Raw genomic sequence first — 19,497 nt, forward strand, 5'->3', positions numbered from 1 at the left:
TCTCATAAATTATTCATCAAAAAGATAAGAACCTATTAAATACAATTAAGCTTTGAATTAATCTACGGAAGTTATTTTTAAACCATCTATCTTCATCATATTTCTGATAAAACTTGATCTAGAAGTGCTCTTAATTTGAATCTGGCCGTTTCCCTTGCATTCTCTGTAGAGGGTCAATACAGGGTAGTGGTTAAGAGCCCAAGTTGTAATAAAACCTTTTCAATAAAATAAAGATAATAATACTGGCTCAATGGTTATTTTAAGATAGTGCTTTAAGTAAATACTCATTATGTGATAGCTATCATTATTATTATTATTGCCGTATATGAAAAATAAGTATCTTCTTCATAAATTCATATGAAAATACTAAAAGGATTGCTGGCCTACCCTGCAATGTGAAATGGTTTTATTTACTTTATAAACAGTTTACATTGTGCTTTGTTTTTATAGCAACATGCTACTGGTTACTCTTTTTTTCTTAATTTTGATAAATTAACCAGTTTTTTCAATATGGTTTTATTCATTGACCACAAAAACAACAGAAGTAGCATTGATTTAAAACTCTATGTGCAATGTGGGGCAAGAAAGGAAGGCAAAATTAGCATATTTAATTATTTATACACCTAAAACAATACCATTAAGAAGTCAGCATTGTGAATAATGATTTACTAATACACATATATGCATTTTAATTTTTATACCCAAAACAATAACCAGGATAAGAATCTCCTATATTTCACTCTTAGTTAAAGAAGAAGTGTCTGCATCAGTGATGCTAAGAATATGCTAAAGCCTTCATTTCCAACCTTTTCAATTAGAGGGACCTCTTTCTAAACTTTAAAAAAGTTTTCTAAAAATCTGATAAATTTAAGAAATATGAAACAATTTTTAAACTACTATAAATTCAGTTAGTGCTTTTAAAATATTAAAATTTTGTTATCAAAAACACCTACATATATTTGAAAAAAATAGTAGCACATATGTATGAGACATATTTATTTCCTCTGTAGGGAATGCTTGGTGCAAATGTGGATCCAGCACCTTGCCTCCACCCAAAGGTCCCCAGTAGGCACACTCTAATTAAATTGAATGTACCTGTTTCTGTTTCTTTCATGTACTCCACAAAGGGGTGCACAGAGGGGGAAACTGCATAAGGTATGGGGGAAAAAAATGACTTTAGTTCACACACCACCATCTATTAGGCCTCCAAGAAATTGTCAGATCATTGTTAGCTCCTAGGAGATTTAAATAACCTGTTGTACTTTTGTTAAGGAGATTTTTTTTAAAGGAGGTAAGTGGAAACAGTCCAGAGAGGTGGGGAGGACTATCACAGAAGACTGGAAAAGGTGTCAGGAAAGGAGGACAGCAATCAGAGACCAAGTGTTCAGGGGAATGTGAGGATGGCGACTAAGGATTAGTTTGAGACTGATTACAAGTAATTACGTTACAAATCCAGTCTAGCTCCAGTTGCAGGCAGAAAGGGGTAAAGAAAGGAAGTAAGCATCTAATTGTTTACTAGCTGAGAGATGAGATAAAATCAAAGTTTTAGAAGTGAACTATTGAGATATCAGACATAACAAGCAGACCTTGATACAAATGCTCCTGATCAGCCATGAAACCCAACAAAATACATGTGAAGATCTGTTCTATCTGCAGAGAGATGCCATCAAACAGCAAGTGTTCAGGGTAAACACCTAGGGCAAACCTTGGGAACAGACCCCCAAGACACATACACTTTCACTTTAGGAAGTTAAGAACACTTCTAGTTTTTATATTGCATGATAGATATTGATTCGACAAATAGCTATAGAGCACTTTCAAAGAGCTAGATGTTATAAATCTATAGCTCATCCTTTTAGCCGTTTGATAACTATTAATTTAGTATTCACTGTATGCCAAGCACTGTGTTAGGAACAGGATTTCTAGGAAAGAAAGGAATGTCGTGAAAGAAAGGCAAAACTACGAAAGGGAAGAAAAGCGTACGGTAAAGGGAATCCCAATCTCAAGGGAGGATTTAATTTTTCATTGGAGATTCAGAGGCCGGTTGAAAGATTAAGACGAAGGAACTGAGGGTGGGGTTAGGGTAATAGAGTAGTGAGTCACGAATGGAGCCAGAGCCCAAAGGAAATGTGAGGGGAGGGAAGTGTAAAATATCAAGACGTGGATTTTCCTTTGAAAGAATTTCTAAACTCATAAGGGAGCTAACATATATAAAACTTCTAAAAATATAAAAAATGAGAAACATTTTACCAGAAAAATCTAGGATTCAGAGTTAGGATGAGTAACAAAAATGAAGTTTGGATGACTTCATGTCGTCTTCTGAGCATAGTAAAAATATTAGCCAGAATTCTAGAAGAAAGTAGTAGCGCTGTTTGACTTCAATCCACTGTGAATAAGGAAAACCTCTGGGTGATACAAGGAAACTTATTGTTTAGACTGAGCATCAGACTAAGAAGTCAATATCTCCAAGCCTTATGATTCCTCAGGTCAAAGTGTTAAATCTTTGTGAAGATCTAAAATGCAACCAGAGTAAAAATCCTAGGTTAAGACATTTAGACAAGTATAGGTTATTTAATTACTTTAAAGTTAAATTTAATTCACATAAACATAAGGGCAGGGGATGAAATGAGAAGTATTGATAAGAAGACAGCTAGAGTTTTTTTATACTAAGCTATGATCTTTAAGAAACAGGATATGGTGAAAGTAAGAAAGAAAAAAAAATAACATTGATAAGACAGCTGCTTTGGAAAAAAAAACAAAACAAAAAAAGAATCTCTGAAAGACCTGAGAAATCAATAGTCTGCATTGAAAACTGTTAAGGACAGACTAAGCCCACTGCTGCTCAGATCTAATGCACCCCTGATTTTGAATTGAAATCTGTGCTGTTCTATTATTCTAAAAACTCTAGGATATTCAAGGACTTTGTCAAGGACATTAACTTAGAAACAGAAACCCAACCTGTAGTTGCTAAATGCTTGGTGAAGGCTGGTAATGCAAAATATCTTTCTCCCTCAGTGATTGGGAGTTTATTCTTTAGACAGTGGGGAAAGTGACATGATCAAAGCAGCTTTATAGGAAGGTTAAGTACAAGGGTGATCTATGGAATGAATGAAGGAAAGAAGTGGGAACACTATGGCATAAAAAGTCATTAAAATCCAGTTACAATAAGTTAGGAAATAAAGATCTGTGGTGGCAGATGAACTGGGGCAAACGGAGGATATTGATCTCGGTACACACTTGGATTTGAAAATCAGTGACAAGGGAGACACTAAAGAAAACAAATAGTATGATTTAATATAGTTTGAACAAGTTGGAAAATTTTGTTTTGGAGTGATAAGGAAGGATAGAAGATAGATTTTGGTTAGATTTTATATAAGGATGCCAAGAAGATATTCAGGTGGAAATAGTCCCATGTCACTAGGCTGGGCTTCAAAGGATGAACTAGAGATTCTTTATTTGAGTGTCATTTAAATGGTTCTCAATTAGGGTTAATTTTGCCCCCCAAATGATATTTAGCAATGTCTGGAGACATTTTTGGTTGTCACAACTGGTAAGATGTTGCTACTGGAATTTGGTGGGTAGAGATCAGTGATGGTGTTAAAATATTCGCAATGTGTAGAACAGCCCCCTACAACAAAAGATTATGTGGCACCAAATGTTGATAGTGCCAAGGTTAAGAAACTCTGCTCATAGATGTCACAGTACATTAGGGATATCTTGTCCAATCAGTGTATATAGTATATTTACGTTCAATTTAAATTTAATTTATAGAAAATAAAAATAGTATCAAACATTTAAGTCTTACTCTATTTCACGCATTGTCCTCACATTATATGGTTTATTTAATCTTTTGAATGCTGTAAGGCATATATTACCTTTATCCTCCTTTATAGGTTAGGAAACAGATCCACTAAAAAATTAAGATACCTGCCAAAAGCCACATAGCTGGCAAATTTGGGGGCCCAGATTGCAATCAAAAAGTCCATTTTCAGAACCATGATTCTAACCACTAAGTTGGAGCATACAGCCATTATAGGTATGGTACCCTCAACACCATGGCAGACAAGAGAGAATTACACAGAGCAAAACATTATACTGCCTTCATCCTTCTCCCCAAGCCAAACTAAACCAAAACAAATCAAACAAAACAAAAGCACTCTCTCAAATATTAATAGCAATGTCTTTCTCTGTCACTGAAGATTCCATTATGCCGTTGATACATTTGAGACACTGAGCATTTTGTCTTGGAGGAGGGTTTCAGGTGGGGGAGGAGACCTTGAGCTCTATCTAAAGCAGCAGTTTTGACAATCTTAGCATTTGACATATGATGTGTCCAGATGCACTGCATCTAATTTATGAGTAATAATAAAGAGCCAAATTTTCCTAATGTAATTTTTACTATGTAAATTAGAACTGAGTAAAAATTAGTACTATAGTAATATATATCATATTTTCTTACTTTCTACTATGCTTTTTTGGGTGCCAAAGAAAGACACAAATTTAAAGCTAATGACATTGGGGGTGGCACTGGATGTTCACATGTAAATGTCCCCGTGATTCAGAAGACTGAAATGTATTTGTTGAAAATTACCGATTTAGGGGGCGCCTGGGTGGCTCAGTTGGTTAAGCGACTGCCTTCGGCTCAGGTCATGATCCTGGAGTCCTGGGATCGAGTCCCACATTGGGCTCCCTGCTCAGCAGAGTGTCTGCTTCTGACCCTACCCCTCTCATGTTCTCTCTCTCATTCTCTCTCTCTCTCGCTCTCAAATAAATAAAATCTTAAAAAAAAAAATTACCGATTTAATGGTTACAATGTAGTCAACAAAATAAACATTTAATTCCTCAAATTTGACTTTTAAATCATCCTCTTTGAATATAAATTACACAAACATTTATCTTTTTATCAAACTAGATATTCAGAGTTTTAGTATGATTTACTCTCCATTTGGTCAAGATGACAAAGGTGAAGCACATTTCTTTGAAGTGCAGTGGCTTCCAAATTTTTGAAACAGTGCACTTATTCCTCAAATGAATATTAAGGAATAAAAATATCCAGTGACACCTGGGTGACTCAGGCGGTTAAGCATCTGCCTTCGGCTCAGGTCATGGTCCCAGGGTCCTGGTATTGAGCCCTGAGTTAGGCTCCCTACTCAGCAGGGAGTCTGCTTCTCCCTCTCCCTCTGCCCCGCCCCCTGCTTGTGCTCTCTCTCTCTGTGTCAAATAAATAAATAAAATCTTTAAAAAGAAAGAAAGAAAAATATCCATAATAAGGAAAGGTGGAAAAGAAGAGGAGAGAATTTCTGAAGCCAGAATGGGGAAGCTGGGATGGGAGGTAGTTGGGGAGAGGACAACTGGGGAGAGGGGGCCCAAAGATCTAGCCATTTGACAACATTGATCTACCCATCAGGCAGCATTTTAGGCAACTTTGGAGGCTCCATAGAACATAGTTTGAGGACTATCCAATATATTTTAGGGTAATTTAGATAATAAAATTATAATAACTATCTTAAAATCTTGTAAGTATATTAAAGTTGCAAGTCTAACTGATATTCTAATTAAATTCTGCCTTAAATGTGATATTATGTAATATGCATATATATTTCATTAAATGCTACATTTTATTTTATGTGTTAAACTTGCATTTTTTTATTTTCAAGTGGTGGACAGTATCCTGAGGCACTTAATTCCTGTTTCTGCCTGTGGCTTATATTCATCTCTTGACCATTTCTGTCAAAAATGCAAATGTACTTTTTACTGTAAAAAACTAAAGTAAATTATATTTAATAGGCTTTTAAATATAGTTTTCTGACACAACACTTAATTTAAAACGGACAATTTTACTCTTTTACACTGTGCTTTGGGAATATTTTTGAGGATTGATGTATTTCTTTTGATTGTTCTCTTATTTTCTGATAAACAGTACTGTAATAAATTTTGATCCTGCCTTTGGTCTTGATATTTAGTAGCTATGTATTTGTTTTCTTTGATAGCAACATGCATTAATATTTATAACCATTTTCCTTTGCAGCATCTCCCAGATGGCTCTGCGCCCAGTGCACATGTTGAATTTTATCTTTTACCATACCCCAGTGAAGTTCGTAGGAGGAAAACAAAATCTGTTCCAAAATGTACCGACCCCACTTATAATGAAATTGTAAGTATGATTCATCCCTTGTCCAGTCACTTTGTATTTTTTCTTACCATTTTTTAGCTTAACAACCAAATATGGAAAATTTGCAGTAATTGGCAGCATTATTCCATAAAGGGAAGACATATCACAAAATAGCCACTATGTGCTGATCACTGTTCTAGATGCTATGGGAACTGGAAAATACAGATTCTGCTTTCAAAGCACTTACAAACCAATTTTCAAATTGTGGCAAGCCTCCAGCAAGAGCCCAGGATGGATTTTTTTTTTTTTTTTTGCCTAACATTATCCCTGACTTCATCTTATTTTCTCTAACCTTATTTTCCTTTACCTGGTCTTCCTTACCAAATAACTTTATCATAGTCTATCCTGTGTATAACAATAAACTTCATAAAATCTCCTTTGAAAAACAAAAGAAAATAAACAAGTACAAAGCACAAATTAAATTAACTTACATGTAGCTCTCTAATTCATTTGTATCTCACAATTTTGAATATCCAATCCCCTACTTCTTTCTGAGGCAAACCCTACATTTATTCTCTTGATTCCATCCCTTCCCATCTCTTCTGTACCTTGCTCGGATGATTATTTGTTTGCCTTTCATAAGGCTCTCTTATCCACTGCATCCTTAGGTCAGTAATCTTAAAAAACAAACAAACTCCTCAACTCAACCTTTCTAAAGCATCCATATTTTCTTTCCCTCCCTAGCACCCTCAGACTTTTGCAAAAGTTGGGGTGCCTTGGGTGGCTCAGTCGGTTAAGCGTTTGCCTTCAGCTCAGGTCATGATCCCAGGGTCCTGGGATGGAGTCCCGCATCGGTCTCCCTGCTCAGCGGGGAGCCAGCTTCTCCCTCTCCCTCCCCACTCGCTCTTGATCTCTATCGCCATCTCTGTCTGTCTGTCTGTCTCTCTCAAATAAATAAATAAAAAGTCTTTAAAAAAAAAAAAACTTTTGCAAAAGTGACTCACAAGAAACGTGACTCACATTTCTTGCTCTCACTTCATCACTTCCTTTGCATCCTTCAATCCTGTGCGGTGTGGATTCTGAACTTAATTGATGCTGCTTTCTTAGAGTGACATCCGTGGCCTGCTAATGGCTTAATCTAATGAGCCCTCTACTCTCCTGAACGGTTACACAGTTGCATTGCTGGCTGCAGGCTCTTTTTGACACCTCCCTTTTGCTTGAGTCTTACCTTCTCTTAACTCCCTTCCATCTTCTTTGATCACTCACTCAATTTCCTTCATTGCCATTCTTCCTCTGAAAACTATTGTTGTTTGCTGGAGTTCCACGATCTACCCTCATTGCCTCGTGATACATACGCTCTCAAAATTATCTTATACACCTACAAATTTTCATTTAACACCTCTATGTAGGTTGCATCTGAATTTATTCCTCCAGTCCTGGCTTCGGTCCTAACCTTTTGACCTGCGCTTCTGCCTGATTACTGAAGAGAGCTTCATTTTAATGTCTCCTAGACACTTTTAAACCAGGCCTCCCTCCTCTATTTACCATCTCAAAAGATACATTCTAACGACACAGCCCTCTCTCTCACTCATTTTTCCAACTAATCCCCAAGTTTTGTCAGTTTAACAATTTGTTACGTGTGCAGCTACCTGCCTCTTGCATCCATCACCTTCTGTTCGCCCCATCGCTGCTGCTTTGTTTGACGTCCCTGTGACTTTGGCTATTATATAATAGCCTCCTATCTGCCTCTCGTGTTTTCAGTTGAATCATTCACATTTCTATCTAAGATGTCTTTCAAAAACCAGTCATATTTATTTCTCTACTATTTAAATTTTTTTCAAAGGCTCCTCACTGACTACTTGGTAATGTACAGAATCCTAGATGTGACACTGATAGCCCTTAAAATGTGACCCAGTAACTTTCCTGAGTGATCGCTTGGATAATATAGTCTTCATACACTTTAAAAAAATTGTTTTGAGATCATTGTAGGTTCATATGCCGTAGGAAGCAATAATACACAGAGAATTCAAATAACCTTTAGCCACTTTCCCTCAATGGTAACATCCTGTATGACTACAGTACAATATCACAACCAGGAAATTGACATTGGTACAATTCACTGACCTTAATGAGATTTCACTGGTTTTACATGTGTTCATGTGTATTTAGTTCTATGCATTTTTTATTTTAATTCCTGTTAGTTCTATGCATTTGTATCACGTGGGTAGATTTGTGTGACCATCGCCACAGTCAAGGTACAGAAGAGTTCCATCACAAGGATTCCTGGTGCTACCCTATTATAGCCACAGATACTCCTCTCCTTCTAATGCCACCGCCACCCCCAATCACTGGCTACTAGTAATCTGTTCTCCATCTTTATAATTTTGTCATTTCAAATGTTATACAAATGGAATCATATAGTTTGTAACATTTTGAAATTGGCTTTTTTCATTCACCCTAACTCCCTAGCAATCCATCCAAATAGCTGCATGTATCAATAGTTTGTTTCTTTTCACTGTTGAATCATAGTCGTGGTATAGAATATGATATTTTCTTTTTTTTTAAAGATTTTATTTATTTATATGAGAGAGAGAATGAGAGAGAGAGAGCATGAGAGGGGGGAGGGTCAGAGGGAGAAGCAGACTCCCCGCCGAGCCCAGAGCCAGATGCGGGACTCGATCCAGGGACTCCAGGATCATGACCTGAGCCGAAGGCAGTCGCCCAACCAACTGAGCCACCCACGCACCCTGGAATATGATATTTTCTTTAACTGTTCACCCATTAAAGGACATCTGGGTTATTTCTGGCTTGGGCTATTGCAAACAAAGCTGTTGTGAACAGTGATCTATAGATTTTTGTGTAAACATAAGTTGTAATTTCTCTAACATAAATGCTCAAGATATAATTACTGGAATACATGGCAGTTGGCATATTTAGTTTTACAAAAAATTGCCATACTCTTTTTCTATACTGTTTTACACTCCCACTAACAATGCATCTATTTTCTCTGAATCTCTGCCATTTGTTATTTGTTATTATTTGTAACAAGTTTGTTATTATTACTATTATTTAGTTCTTTTGAAAGGTATAGTGTGATACCTCATTGTGGTTTTAATTTGTATTTACCTAATAACTAATGATGCTGAACTTCTGGTCATGCACTTATTTACCATCCTCTTTGGTGAAATGTCTCTTCATGTCTTTGCTCATTTGCTTATTGGATAGTTTGCATTTTTACTGCTGAGTTTTGAGAGTTCTTTATATATTATGGATAGTAGTCCTTTGTCAGATAAGTGGTTTGCAAATACTTTCTACCTGTCTTTGGCTTATCTTTTCATCCTCTTCTCAGGGTCTTTCAAATTAAAAGTTTTTAATTTTGGTTTTGTATAGTTTATCAAATTTTCCTTTTATAGACTATAAGTCTAAGAGCTCTTCACCTAGCACTAAGTCCTAAAGATGTTTTCCTATATTTTTTCTAAATGTTTTATAGTTTTACAATTTTATATTTAAGCCCATTATCTATTTGGAGTTAATTTTTGAATAACACGTGAAGTTTAGGTTGGAGTTCATTTTTTTTTTTTTACCGTGAATGCCGATTACTCCAGAATGATTTATTGGAAAAGCAATGCAATGAAATGTCTTTTGTACCTTTGTCAAAAATAAGTCAGGAATATTTGTGCACTCATGACCTTTTATTTCCTCATACCTAATCATATTCTTAAGTCACATAAGACATCTTGTCATTCCCTTAATAGTCCCTATGACATCTGAGATGGAGCTCATGCCCTTTACCCTTTCTGCTCTTCTCTGCCAACTTTGAAGCTTACCTCAAATGTGGACTCTGTGAACCACTCTTTCCTCCTACACTCTTACACCACACTTAACCATATTTTACTTAGTCCTACATGTTTTTCTTCTAGTATATTGTAAATTTCTTGAAGATGAGGAAAATATCTTATCTTCTTAGTATCTTTAAAACTTAGTTGTTTCTAAAAAGATTTGTGGAATTAAATATTTAGGGTAGTTTTATAAGTGACACCTCATATGCGTGTGTAAAAATGTAAAATTATATATATATTTATACATATAATTTAGTAAGGAAAGATCTTTTGACATTTTCTTATTTTTCATGATGTCAACAGCTAGAGATATACCCTCCCAACTGTATATCAGTAGTTTCCATATGTTCTGAGTACAAGACGCCCTATATCAATATCACGAAATTTGTCTAGACTTAATGTTGTGCTTCATCATTTGTAATCTCAGGAGGGTCATAATGACAAAAAGCCACTAACGATTCAAGAGTTTAAATAAACTTGTGTTTTATTTATTTCAAGCTACATGTATTATTTTAAAAAATTAGCAAATACACATGCAGGGAGATTATTTTATAATGCTTATTGTATCCATAAATTTTCTAACAACTTGCAGTAATTCTAGCTCCTCCCACATTCATGGCCCATTGATCAGAAATCACTGCAATACTTTCTTCATCAGCCAACACTTGTAGCTTGGACACACACTTTTATACTTTGAACACTTTTAAAAATTGTTTCAAAAACAATAGTCCATAGTCCATGCCTAGTACACTTCAATTTATACATAACCCAAATGAGTGGAAATGTGAATTAATATGTGGATAAGTGACTATTTTTAGTAGTAATGATCATCATATAAACAAGTTTGGTGGGAAAGCTAGTTGAATTTAGAAAGCCAAGAGAAAAAAAGGACAACAATAATTTAATTTTTCTCCCATTATGTTCTGTGTCCATATCAATATAACAAGAATCTTTTTTAATGAAATGAAAACGAAATGAAAAAAAAAAGTACACCAGTTTTAACTCTGGTTTTACTTTCTCTTGCCTTCTGCTATGATGTAGGCTTCATCTCTGTGTCAAACCCCTCAATTATTTCACCAACAATGTATATGTGTTTTCTAGGAAGCCCAGTAAATTATCGCGTGGCATCCACCTTATTTTTAACTTCTCCCCTGTTTTGCCTCCTGAGCACTGCTGCATCAGCCACTCGGTATGACTGGGATTTCTCAAACTGCCAAAGCCCTTCAATGTTCTAGGAAGTAGGAGAGAATGACCTCACTCTCCTTTTTTTATGTAAATCTCTTAAAGGAATAAAAAGGGCATATTACATTGCATCACCAATGTCTTACAAAGCTTTTCATGAAAATAATTATTTCCATTTTTATTCAGAGCTCTCTCTCTCTCTCTCTGTCTCCCTAATACCCAGACTGAGAAAGGTTGAGTCAGGGACGCTGCCAAGAGTCCCTTTCATATCCACCCTTCAGATACTAAACTTTTTTGATACAGGGCCAAGCTTGTCTGTTTGACACTCCCCAGAGTGATTCCCAGCAGACTTTGTCAGCGGTCTCCCTGAAAACCCCTATCATATACAAATCCCTGTTGTAGACATGACTGGGCTGAAGGTAGGGTGGAGCTGGCAGTAGGAATGCTCACAACGCTGTCTACAGCTTTTAAGAAGCAGAGCTAGGATTCTGGCTCCAATGCCATTGCTCTTTCCACTCTATTATCTTTGGCATCTGGTTAAAAACCATCATTTTTTTTCAATGATTCTTTAGAAATACAGATTCTATTTTATACCAGAATTATATTGTTAGAGTCAACGTATTTTTTACATTGTATTCTTTTCTTAGATGTCATTCTATCATAAAATATAAAGAAGAAATTAGAAAGGACATTAGAACAGGAACATTCTATGTGTTTTACATAGCTTAAACTATCTTACAGAGTGTGTATGATTATTTAGCATAGCACTAAGTATATGGTATACTCAGTAAGCCATAGCCATTGTTACCTATATCCTCTCATTTGATATTCATAACATGATGAAAATTCTATTTGTAAATGAAGTCATTGAGGCCCTGATGTCAAACATTTCAACCAGGGTCAAGCAACTAGTTTTCAAGTCCAGAACTGCCAGATTCCAAAACCCATATTGGTCCCACTAAGTTATGCTCTTGTCCCTCCCTCTCCCCACCCACAGTGTTCTCCCGTTCTCACTTATGTTGAACTCTCTTTTTCATTACCCTGCCGCCTCACTCCCCTCCCCACCAACACATTTCAGTTTCCATGTTATTGTTCTTCTTTAGAATGAAGTCATTCTAAATACAATAAATACACTTTAGAATTATTTACTATACCCCCATGTCAATAACATACAATGAGTGCTTGTATACAAGTTACCAGATATTAATTACCCTAAACAAGGTTTTTCTGTTTGATGTAATAATTTCAAACCTACAAATTCAGTATTTGTCAGAAGACAATGAAGACTTAGTGTATGTCTATGGGTAAAAAGTATTATAAAGTGAAATTGAAAAAGCTGTGCATTTTGAGTCTATTCATGTGAAGACAAAATACATAAAGCATTTGGTGAAAAAGTCTCAAAGAATATAATCATTTGTGTACTTCTTTAGCATTACCCACTAATTATTCATTGCACAGTAAGAAAAATGTGCTTATTTTTTTTCTTTCTTATTTATTTCTTTTTTAAGTTTCCATTTAAATTCCAGTTAGTTAACATACAGAGTAGTATTAGTTTCAGGTGTACAATATAGTGATTCAACACTTTTATACATCACCTGGTGCTCATCACAAGTAAGAGTGCTAATTTTTTCAACAACACTATGGATGCAGTAAAACAATTAAAATAGACATATATCATCTATGATGTGCAATGATTACATGTTTATAAAACTTCAGTTACTTTTAAGAAAATAATTTTTGCATAATGAAGCCCAGGGAAAGAAATCTGTAAGTTAATATAAACTCTGGAGTTCAAATGTTTGTATTTTAACCAGAAAGGCAATTAATTCTTAAAGTCATTTCTTGAGAATTTCAGCTTGCTAAATACCAGGGAGATTCAATTCTGTCTGGAACTGTTTTCTCCAGTAGACTAATGCAAAATACCAAGAAACAGCTGTTCTTCTTTGTGTATTTGATGGATCTTTTTCAGCTATAATTTACTAGTGTTCAATATGTACCAGACTTTGTAGTAAGGTTTACATTCATTATCTTGCTTATTCTTCCCCACAATGCTAAAGGGCAAATATTATTATCACCATTATGCAAATGAGAAAACATATAGTTGACAATAGATTCATATAAACATAAATTATTATGTCATAGAAATTTATATCTTTAGAGCTTATTTATATGATTCACAGAGTTCTTAAGCCAGACTTTCACAAAACCCTAAGGCTTAGAGTTATTCTATTTTTCTACTTCACATACAGTAACACTTTGAGGGCCCCTTCATCTATTTGCTCTGTAAAATAAATGACTTTGTCTGCTGAAAGTGTTGTGGGGAGGAAAATGGAGGATAGTGTAGACAGTTCAAAATAGCCACTGTAGAGAAGAGGAAAAGGAACTTTCTCTGAAGTCTTGGAAAGATAAGAGTCCAGGAGGAGACATGGCTCACAGAGTCCACACTGGGCATCCCACTGCTATTAAAGAGGATGAATTAAAGTGGTAGGGTTTTGAGATTTTTAAGGCAACCCTTAAAATCCTTTACTATCCCAGGGGAACTCAATAAATGAAATGGAATAATTTGAATCAGCAATCCTAAGAAAATTAAAAGATAATCTTCTGCCTGGAATGAGAGTAAGATTCTAGAAGAGGAGGTAGCCAGGAACTGTCACATGAGGCAGGGTAGACTGGATTAACATAGTATATTGCATCTCATGTCCCTTGACTGAATTGTTATTTATTTCATAAGTAAATCATTGTTCAGAAGAGCTGTCAGATTGATCTTGAATAGAATTTCATTGATAACTTTTTGGGTTCATAAATGGTAGACAAATGAAATGCAATGCACCAAAAACCATATCCATACACACTGAGGAGGCCTCCCAACTGACTCAAAGGGCTTCCTTCTCAAGTTTTTCCTCTACTTTTTTGCATATATAGAGAACACTTCTTTCTATCTTGTAGCTTGGCTATAAAAAGCAAGCAAGTTTGTAGCAGCATATGAAACTCCTTTTCTAAATGTGTTCTAAGGAGTTTCCCTGGCAACCATGTTGGATTTATGCACAGCTCTCCCCTCCCTTCATGATGGGTAACTAATTTCTTGATAGTACTACACTTCTGAAGTTTCTTTACTACTGTAGGCACCCAACAGTAATGCCCATGACTTCTTTCCTGGATATTATAAAACACAGTTAAACAGATCCCCTTTTAGAAACTAATTACATGACTAGCAAGTGGGAAAGAGCAAGACACAAAACTGTACATACAGCAAAATTACAGCTCAGATTCTTAAAAAGTAATTATATATGTAAAACAAAAAGAACACTGAAATGTTAACTATAATTATCTCCCAGTGGTGGAAATATGGATTTTCCTTTCTTTTTTGTTTCATACATATTTTATTTAATAAGCATGTATTTTCATAATTAAAAATTAAACCATTTTAAATAAATTAAAGTAAGCATAGAATGAATTCTTCACATGTAGATGGAAATATTGCTATACTGCACTAAATTAACAAGGAAATCATGGAGATTGGTCTGCTCTCCTCATTAGTCTTCAGCAAAGAAAGATAGTGTTCAAGGTCCCATGTTGCACAATAAATTCAAGGACAGTTAAAAGGTGATGGGTACTTAAATTTCTTCCTAGAGAATAATTTACAGTCATATTAAATTTGGGATGAATAATTATTAATGGAATCAGAATAAATTCTAAGCTTCTTAGAGAAATATTCTGTCATTAAACTCCATTATGTTAGCAGAATCTTTAGCTTTCCAGAATTAGAGTTAGACATGAAAGATTCTTCATTAACCTAACTATTCCAAGCTAAATGATATTAACAGCTAAATATTTTTATTAAAAGCAATATTTTTAAAGGTGCATTTAAGCATATCTGATCTATATTTTAATTATTCTTTCCCTTTTCAGGTGGTGTATGATGAAGTCACAGAGCTCCGAGGACACGTCTTAATGCTTATTGTGAAGAGCAAAACCATATTTGTGGGAGCAATTAACATCCAACTTTATAGTGTCCCTCTCAATGAAGAAAAATGGTATCCACTAGGAAACTGTATAATTTGACCATTTCTATCAACCAATGCATTATTCATTAACTACTTATATCTTTTTCCACTTCTAGGCCTCTTTATCACAAGAGCAGGACATTTTTGTTTTCAAAGATAGCTTAGTGTACCAAGGACACAAGAAAAAGAAATAAGAATAGTCTTTGAGAAACAAACTGAGAGTTCTAGGGGGGAGGCGGGTGGGGGGATGGGTTAGCCTGGTGATGGGTATTAAAGAGGGCATGTATTGAATGGAGCACTGGGTGTTTTACGCAAACAATGAATCATGGAACACTACATCAAAAAAAAAAAGAAAGAATAATCTTTTATAGTAATATATTCTCTATTGTGTTTCATTGTTTTCTTAGAATATTTTCTCCTTAATAAAGTGCCAGTTTATTGTCTAAAATTCAATATGCAAAATAATAACAGAACATTTAATTTTAATATATCTTTTAAATCAAATATGTGTTCACATTTTTTAACTGTGTACCTATGGTTACAGCAACACTGTTACTGTGGTTTCCAAGAAATACAGCAATAAATAAATCTCATCAATTAATTCAAGACCTAAGTATATCTGTAACAAATTTTTAAACTTGAATTAAATATATATACTTGTATACTGACTTACACTCCTTTTTATTACGAGAATTAATAAGCTCCAGCTTTTCAATCAGAAAAACAAAGGACAGGAGCGCCTGGGTGGCTCAGTTGGTTAAGCGATTGCCTTCGGCTCAGGTCATGATCCTGGAGTCCCAGGATCAAGTCCCGCATCGGGCTCCCTGCTCGGCAGGGAGTCTGCTTCTCCCTCTGACCCTCCCCCATCTCATGCTCTCTCTCTCTATCTCATTCTCTCTCTCAAATAAATAAATAAAATCTTTAAAAAAAAAAAAGAAAAAGAAAAACAAAGGATAAATACCTGTAATTCTTAAATCCAATTTTTGGAAGAAACTTCTTTGTATTACCCTTTTCAATGTCAATTAATTAATCATCACTGGATTTCACCAAACTAGGGGTATGATCACTTTTTAAATGTCATTACCCCTTAAGTCCAAGATGTCAAACTCTGAAACTCTCCCCTCTGATCAAAACCTCTTCTCTTTGCACATCAAGAATTTCTCTTATTTCTGAATCTACTTTCATACCCATCATGATCTGAGTAGATAATCTTACAGATTTCCACCCGCAAAGTAGGTACAACTCAAAACACTATGCCATATTCTTTAAGAGAAGCAAATAGGAGTTCCTTTTTAGTGTCTGTCATTTAAATTACTAAAAAAAAAAAGTTAAACTCTTGCTTTTTTTCAATGCTTCACTGTGAATGAATAGAGATGTAATTTAAGCTCTTATATATGGTCATCTACATAATGATGTAAACATGTAAAGGACTGTAAATTTATTCACTGAAAAGATTTGAGTGCCAGCCTACAACAGGCAGAGAGACAGGGCAGACAACTGCACTGAGAGGAAAAGTGTCTCAGACACAACAGCAGGGCATAAGCAACACACATAGGGTACTCTCCTGAAGTGCGAGGTTCTGGTTAGTAGGGGACACTGCACTGCAGTGCACTTCAGGACCTCTTCATCATAAAGTCACTACTTTCAAGAACAGAAGATATAGCTGACTTTCTTAACACAGAGAAACAGACACAGAGAGGCAGGCAAATGAGGAGACAGAGAAATTTATCCTAAATGAAAGAACAGGACAAGCCATACCCTGAGATCTAAGCAAAACAGATATAAGTAACATGCCTGATAGAGAATTTAAAACAATGATAAGAAGTATACTCACTGGACCTGAGAAAAGAGTGGAAGAAATGTGTTAGACCCTTAACACAGAAATAAGGAATAACATAGCAGAGATAAAGGGCTCAATAAACAACATGAGAAATGCACTTGATGGAATGAACAGCAGGATGGAAGAAGCAGAGGAATAAATTAGTGACCAGAAGACAGAAATGGAAAGTAATGAAACTGAACAAAAAAGAGAAAAAAGAATTTTGCAAAATGAGAATAGGCTTAGTGAACTCAGTGGCTCCATCAAATGTAATAATATTCGTATTATAGGAAACCCAGAAGAAGAAGGAGAAAAAAAAGAGCAGAAAATTTATTTGAATAAATAATAGCTGAAAACTCCCCAAATCTGGGGAAAGAAACAGATATCCAGATCCTGGAAGCACAGAGAACTCCCATGAAAATCAACAAAAGCAGAACCACACCAAGACATAGTTGTAATTAAATTGGCAAAATATAGTGATAAAGAAAAGATTTTTAAAGCAGCAAGACAAAGGAAGACAGTAATTTACAAGGGAAAATCCCTAAGGCTCGCAGGAGATTTTTCAGCAGAAACTTTGCAAGACAAAAGGGAGTGACATGATATATTCAAAGTGCTGAATGGGAAAAATCTGCAGCCAAGAATATTCTATCCAGCAAAGCCAACATTCAGAATAAAAGGAGAGATAAAGAGTTTCCCAGAGAAACAAAAACTAAAGGAGTTCATGACCATTAAACCACCCTGCAAGAAATATTAAAGGGGACTCTCTGAAAAAGGAGAGACCAAAAGTGACAGTTTAAAGATAGGAACCACAAAAGCAGTAAAAATGAATATTTCTGTAAAAAATCAGTCAAGGTACTCACAAAATAAATGGATACAAAATATAACAACATATACATGAAACGGAGAGGAAAGGAGTAAAAAATGGGTTCAAACTTAAACAACCATCAACTTAATATAGACTGTAATATGCAGGTTATATGCAAACATAATGGCAACCATATATCAAAACTAACAAGTATGCATAGAATAAAGAGAAATAAATCCAAATATATCACTAAGGAAAATCAGCAAACCCTGAAAGAGAGAAAAACAGGAAACAATCAGAGAAAATCTTGGAAACAACCACAAAACAAATAATAAAATGACAATATATACCTATCAATAATTACTTTGAATGTAAATGAACTAAACACTCCAATCAACAGACATAGGGTGACAGAATCGATGAGAAAACAAGACTCACCTACATGCTGCCTACAAGAGGTTCATTTTAGACCTAAAGACATCTGCAAATTGAACGTGAGGGAAGGGAGAAACATCTATCATGCAAATGGAGATCAAAAGAAAGCCAGAGTAGCAATACTTGTATCAGACAAAATAGACTTTAAACCAAAGACTGTAACAAGAGACAAAGAAGGACTCTATATAATGATAAAGGGGACAATCCATCAAGATATAAGCATTGTAAATATTTATGCGACCAGTATAGGAGCACCGAAATATATAAAACAATAACAAACATAAAGGAACTAATCAATAATAATACAATATTAGGAAAGGACTTTAACACCTCACATCAATGGACTGATCATCTAAACAGAAAATCAACAAGGAAACAATGGCTTTGAATGCACATGGGGACAGATGAATTTAACAGATATATGCAGAACATGTTATCCTCAAACAGCAGAACACACATTCTTTTCAAATGCACATGGAACATTCTCTGGAATAGATCACATATTAGCCCACAAAACAAGCTTCAACAAATTCAAGAATATTGAAATCCTACCGTGCACCTTTTCTGACCACACTATGAAACTAAAAGTCAACCACAAGAAAAAATCTGGAAAAACCACAGGTACATGGAAGTTAAATAAAAGCCTACTCAACAATGAGTGAGTCAACCAGGAAATAAAAGAAGAAATAAAAAAAAAATACATGGAAATAAATGAAAACACAGTGGTCCAAAACCTTTGGGATAGAGCAAAAGCGGTCCTAAAAGAGAAGTTTATAGCAATAGAGCAATACCTCAAGAAGCAAGAAAAATCTCAAGTAAATAACCTAACCTTACACCTAAAGGAACTGCAAAAAGAATAACAAAAATCTAAAACCAGCAGAAGAAAATAATAAATACTAGAGCAGAAGTGATATAAAAACTAAAAACAAACAAACAAACAAAAAACAATAGAACAGAGCAATGAAACCAGGAGCTGCTTCTTTGAAAAAAATCAAGAAAATTGATAAACTTCTAGTCAAACTTATGAACAAAAAAAGAGAAAGGACTCAAATAAATCAAATCACAAATGATAAAGGAGAAATAACAAACAACACCACAGAAATACAAGCCATTATAAGATAACTTTATCAAAAACAATATGCCAAAAAACTGGGCAACCTAGAAGAAATGGATAAATTCCTAGAAACATATAAACTACCAAAACTGAAACAAGAATAAATAAAAATTTTGAACCGACTGATAACCAGCAAAGTAATTACATCAGTAATCAAATAACTCCCAATAAACACAAGTCCAGGACC

General features: G+C 35.0%; 1 protein-coding gene across 1 annotated transcript in view; it reads left to right on the forward strand.

Moving 5' to 3' along the window:
• Positions 1-15,351, forward strand: part of PIK3C2G (phosphatidylinositol-4-phosphate 3-kinase catalytic subunit type 2 gamma) — a 377,014-nt gene extending 361,663 nt beyond the window's left edge. The window contains exons 32-33 of the mRNA XM_036065643.2: positions 6,029-6,154; positions 15,043-15,351. Coding sequence (XP_035921536.2) covers positions 6,029-6,154; positions 15,043-15,195 — 279 coding nt within the window. The 3' untranslated portion in view covers positions 15,196-15,351. The remainder of the gene's footprint in view (positions 1-6,028; positions 6,155-15,042) is intronic.
• The last annotated feature ends 4,146 nt before the right edge of the window (positions 15,352-19,497 follow it).

The sequence above is a fragment of the Halichoerus grypus genome, chromosome 6, assembly GCF_964656455.1.
Source record: "Halichoerus grypus chromosome 6, mHalGry1.hap1.1, whole genome shotgun sequence".
NCBI lineage: Eukaryota > Metazoa > Chordata > Mammalia > Carnivora > Phocidae > Halichoerus > Halichoerus grypus.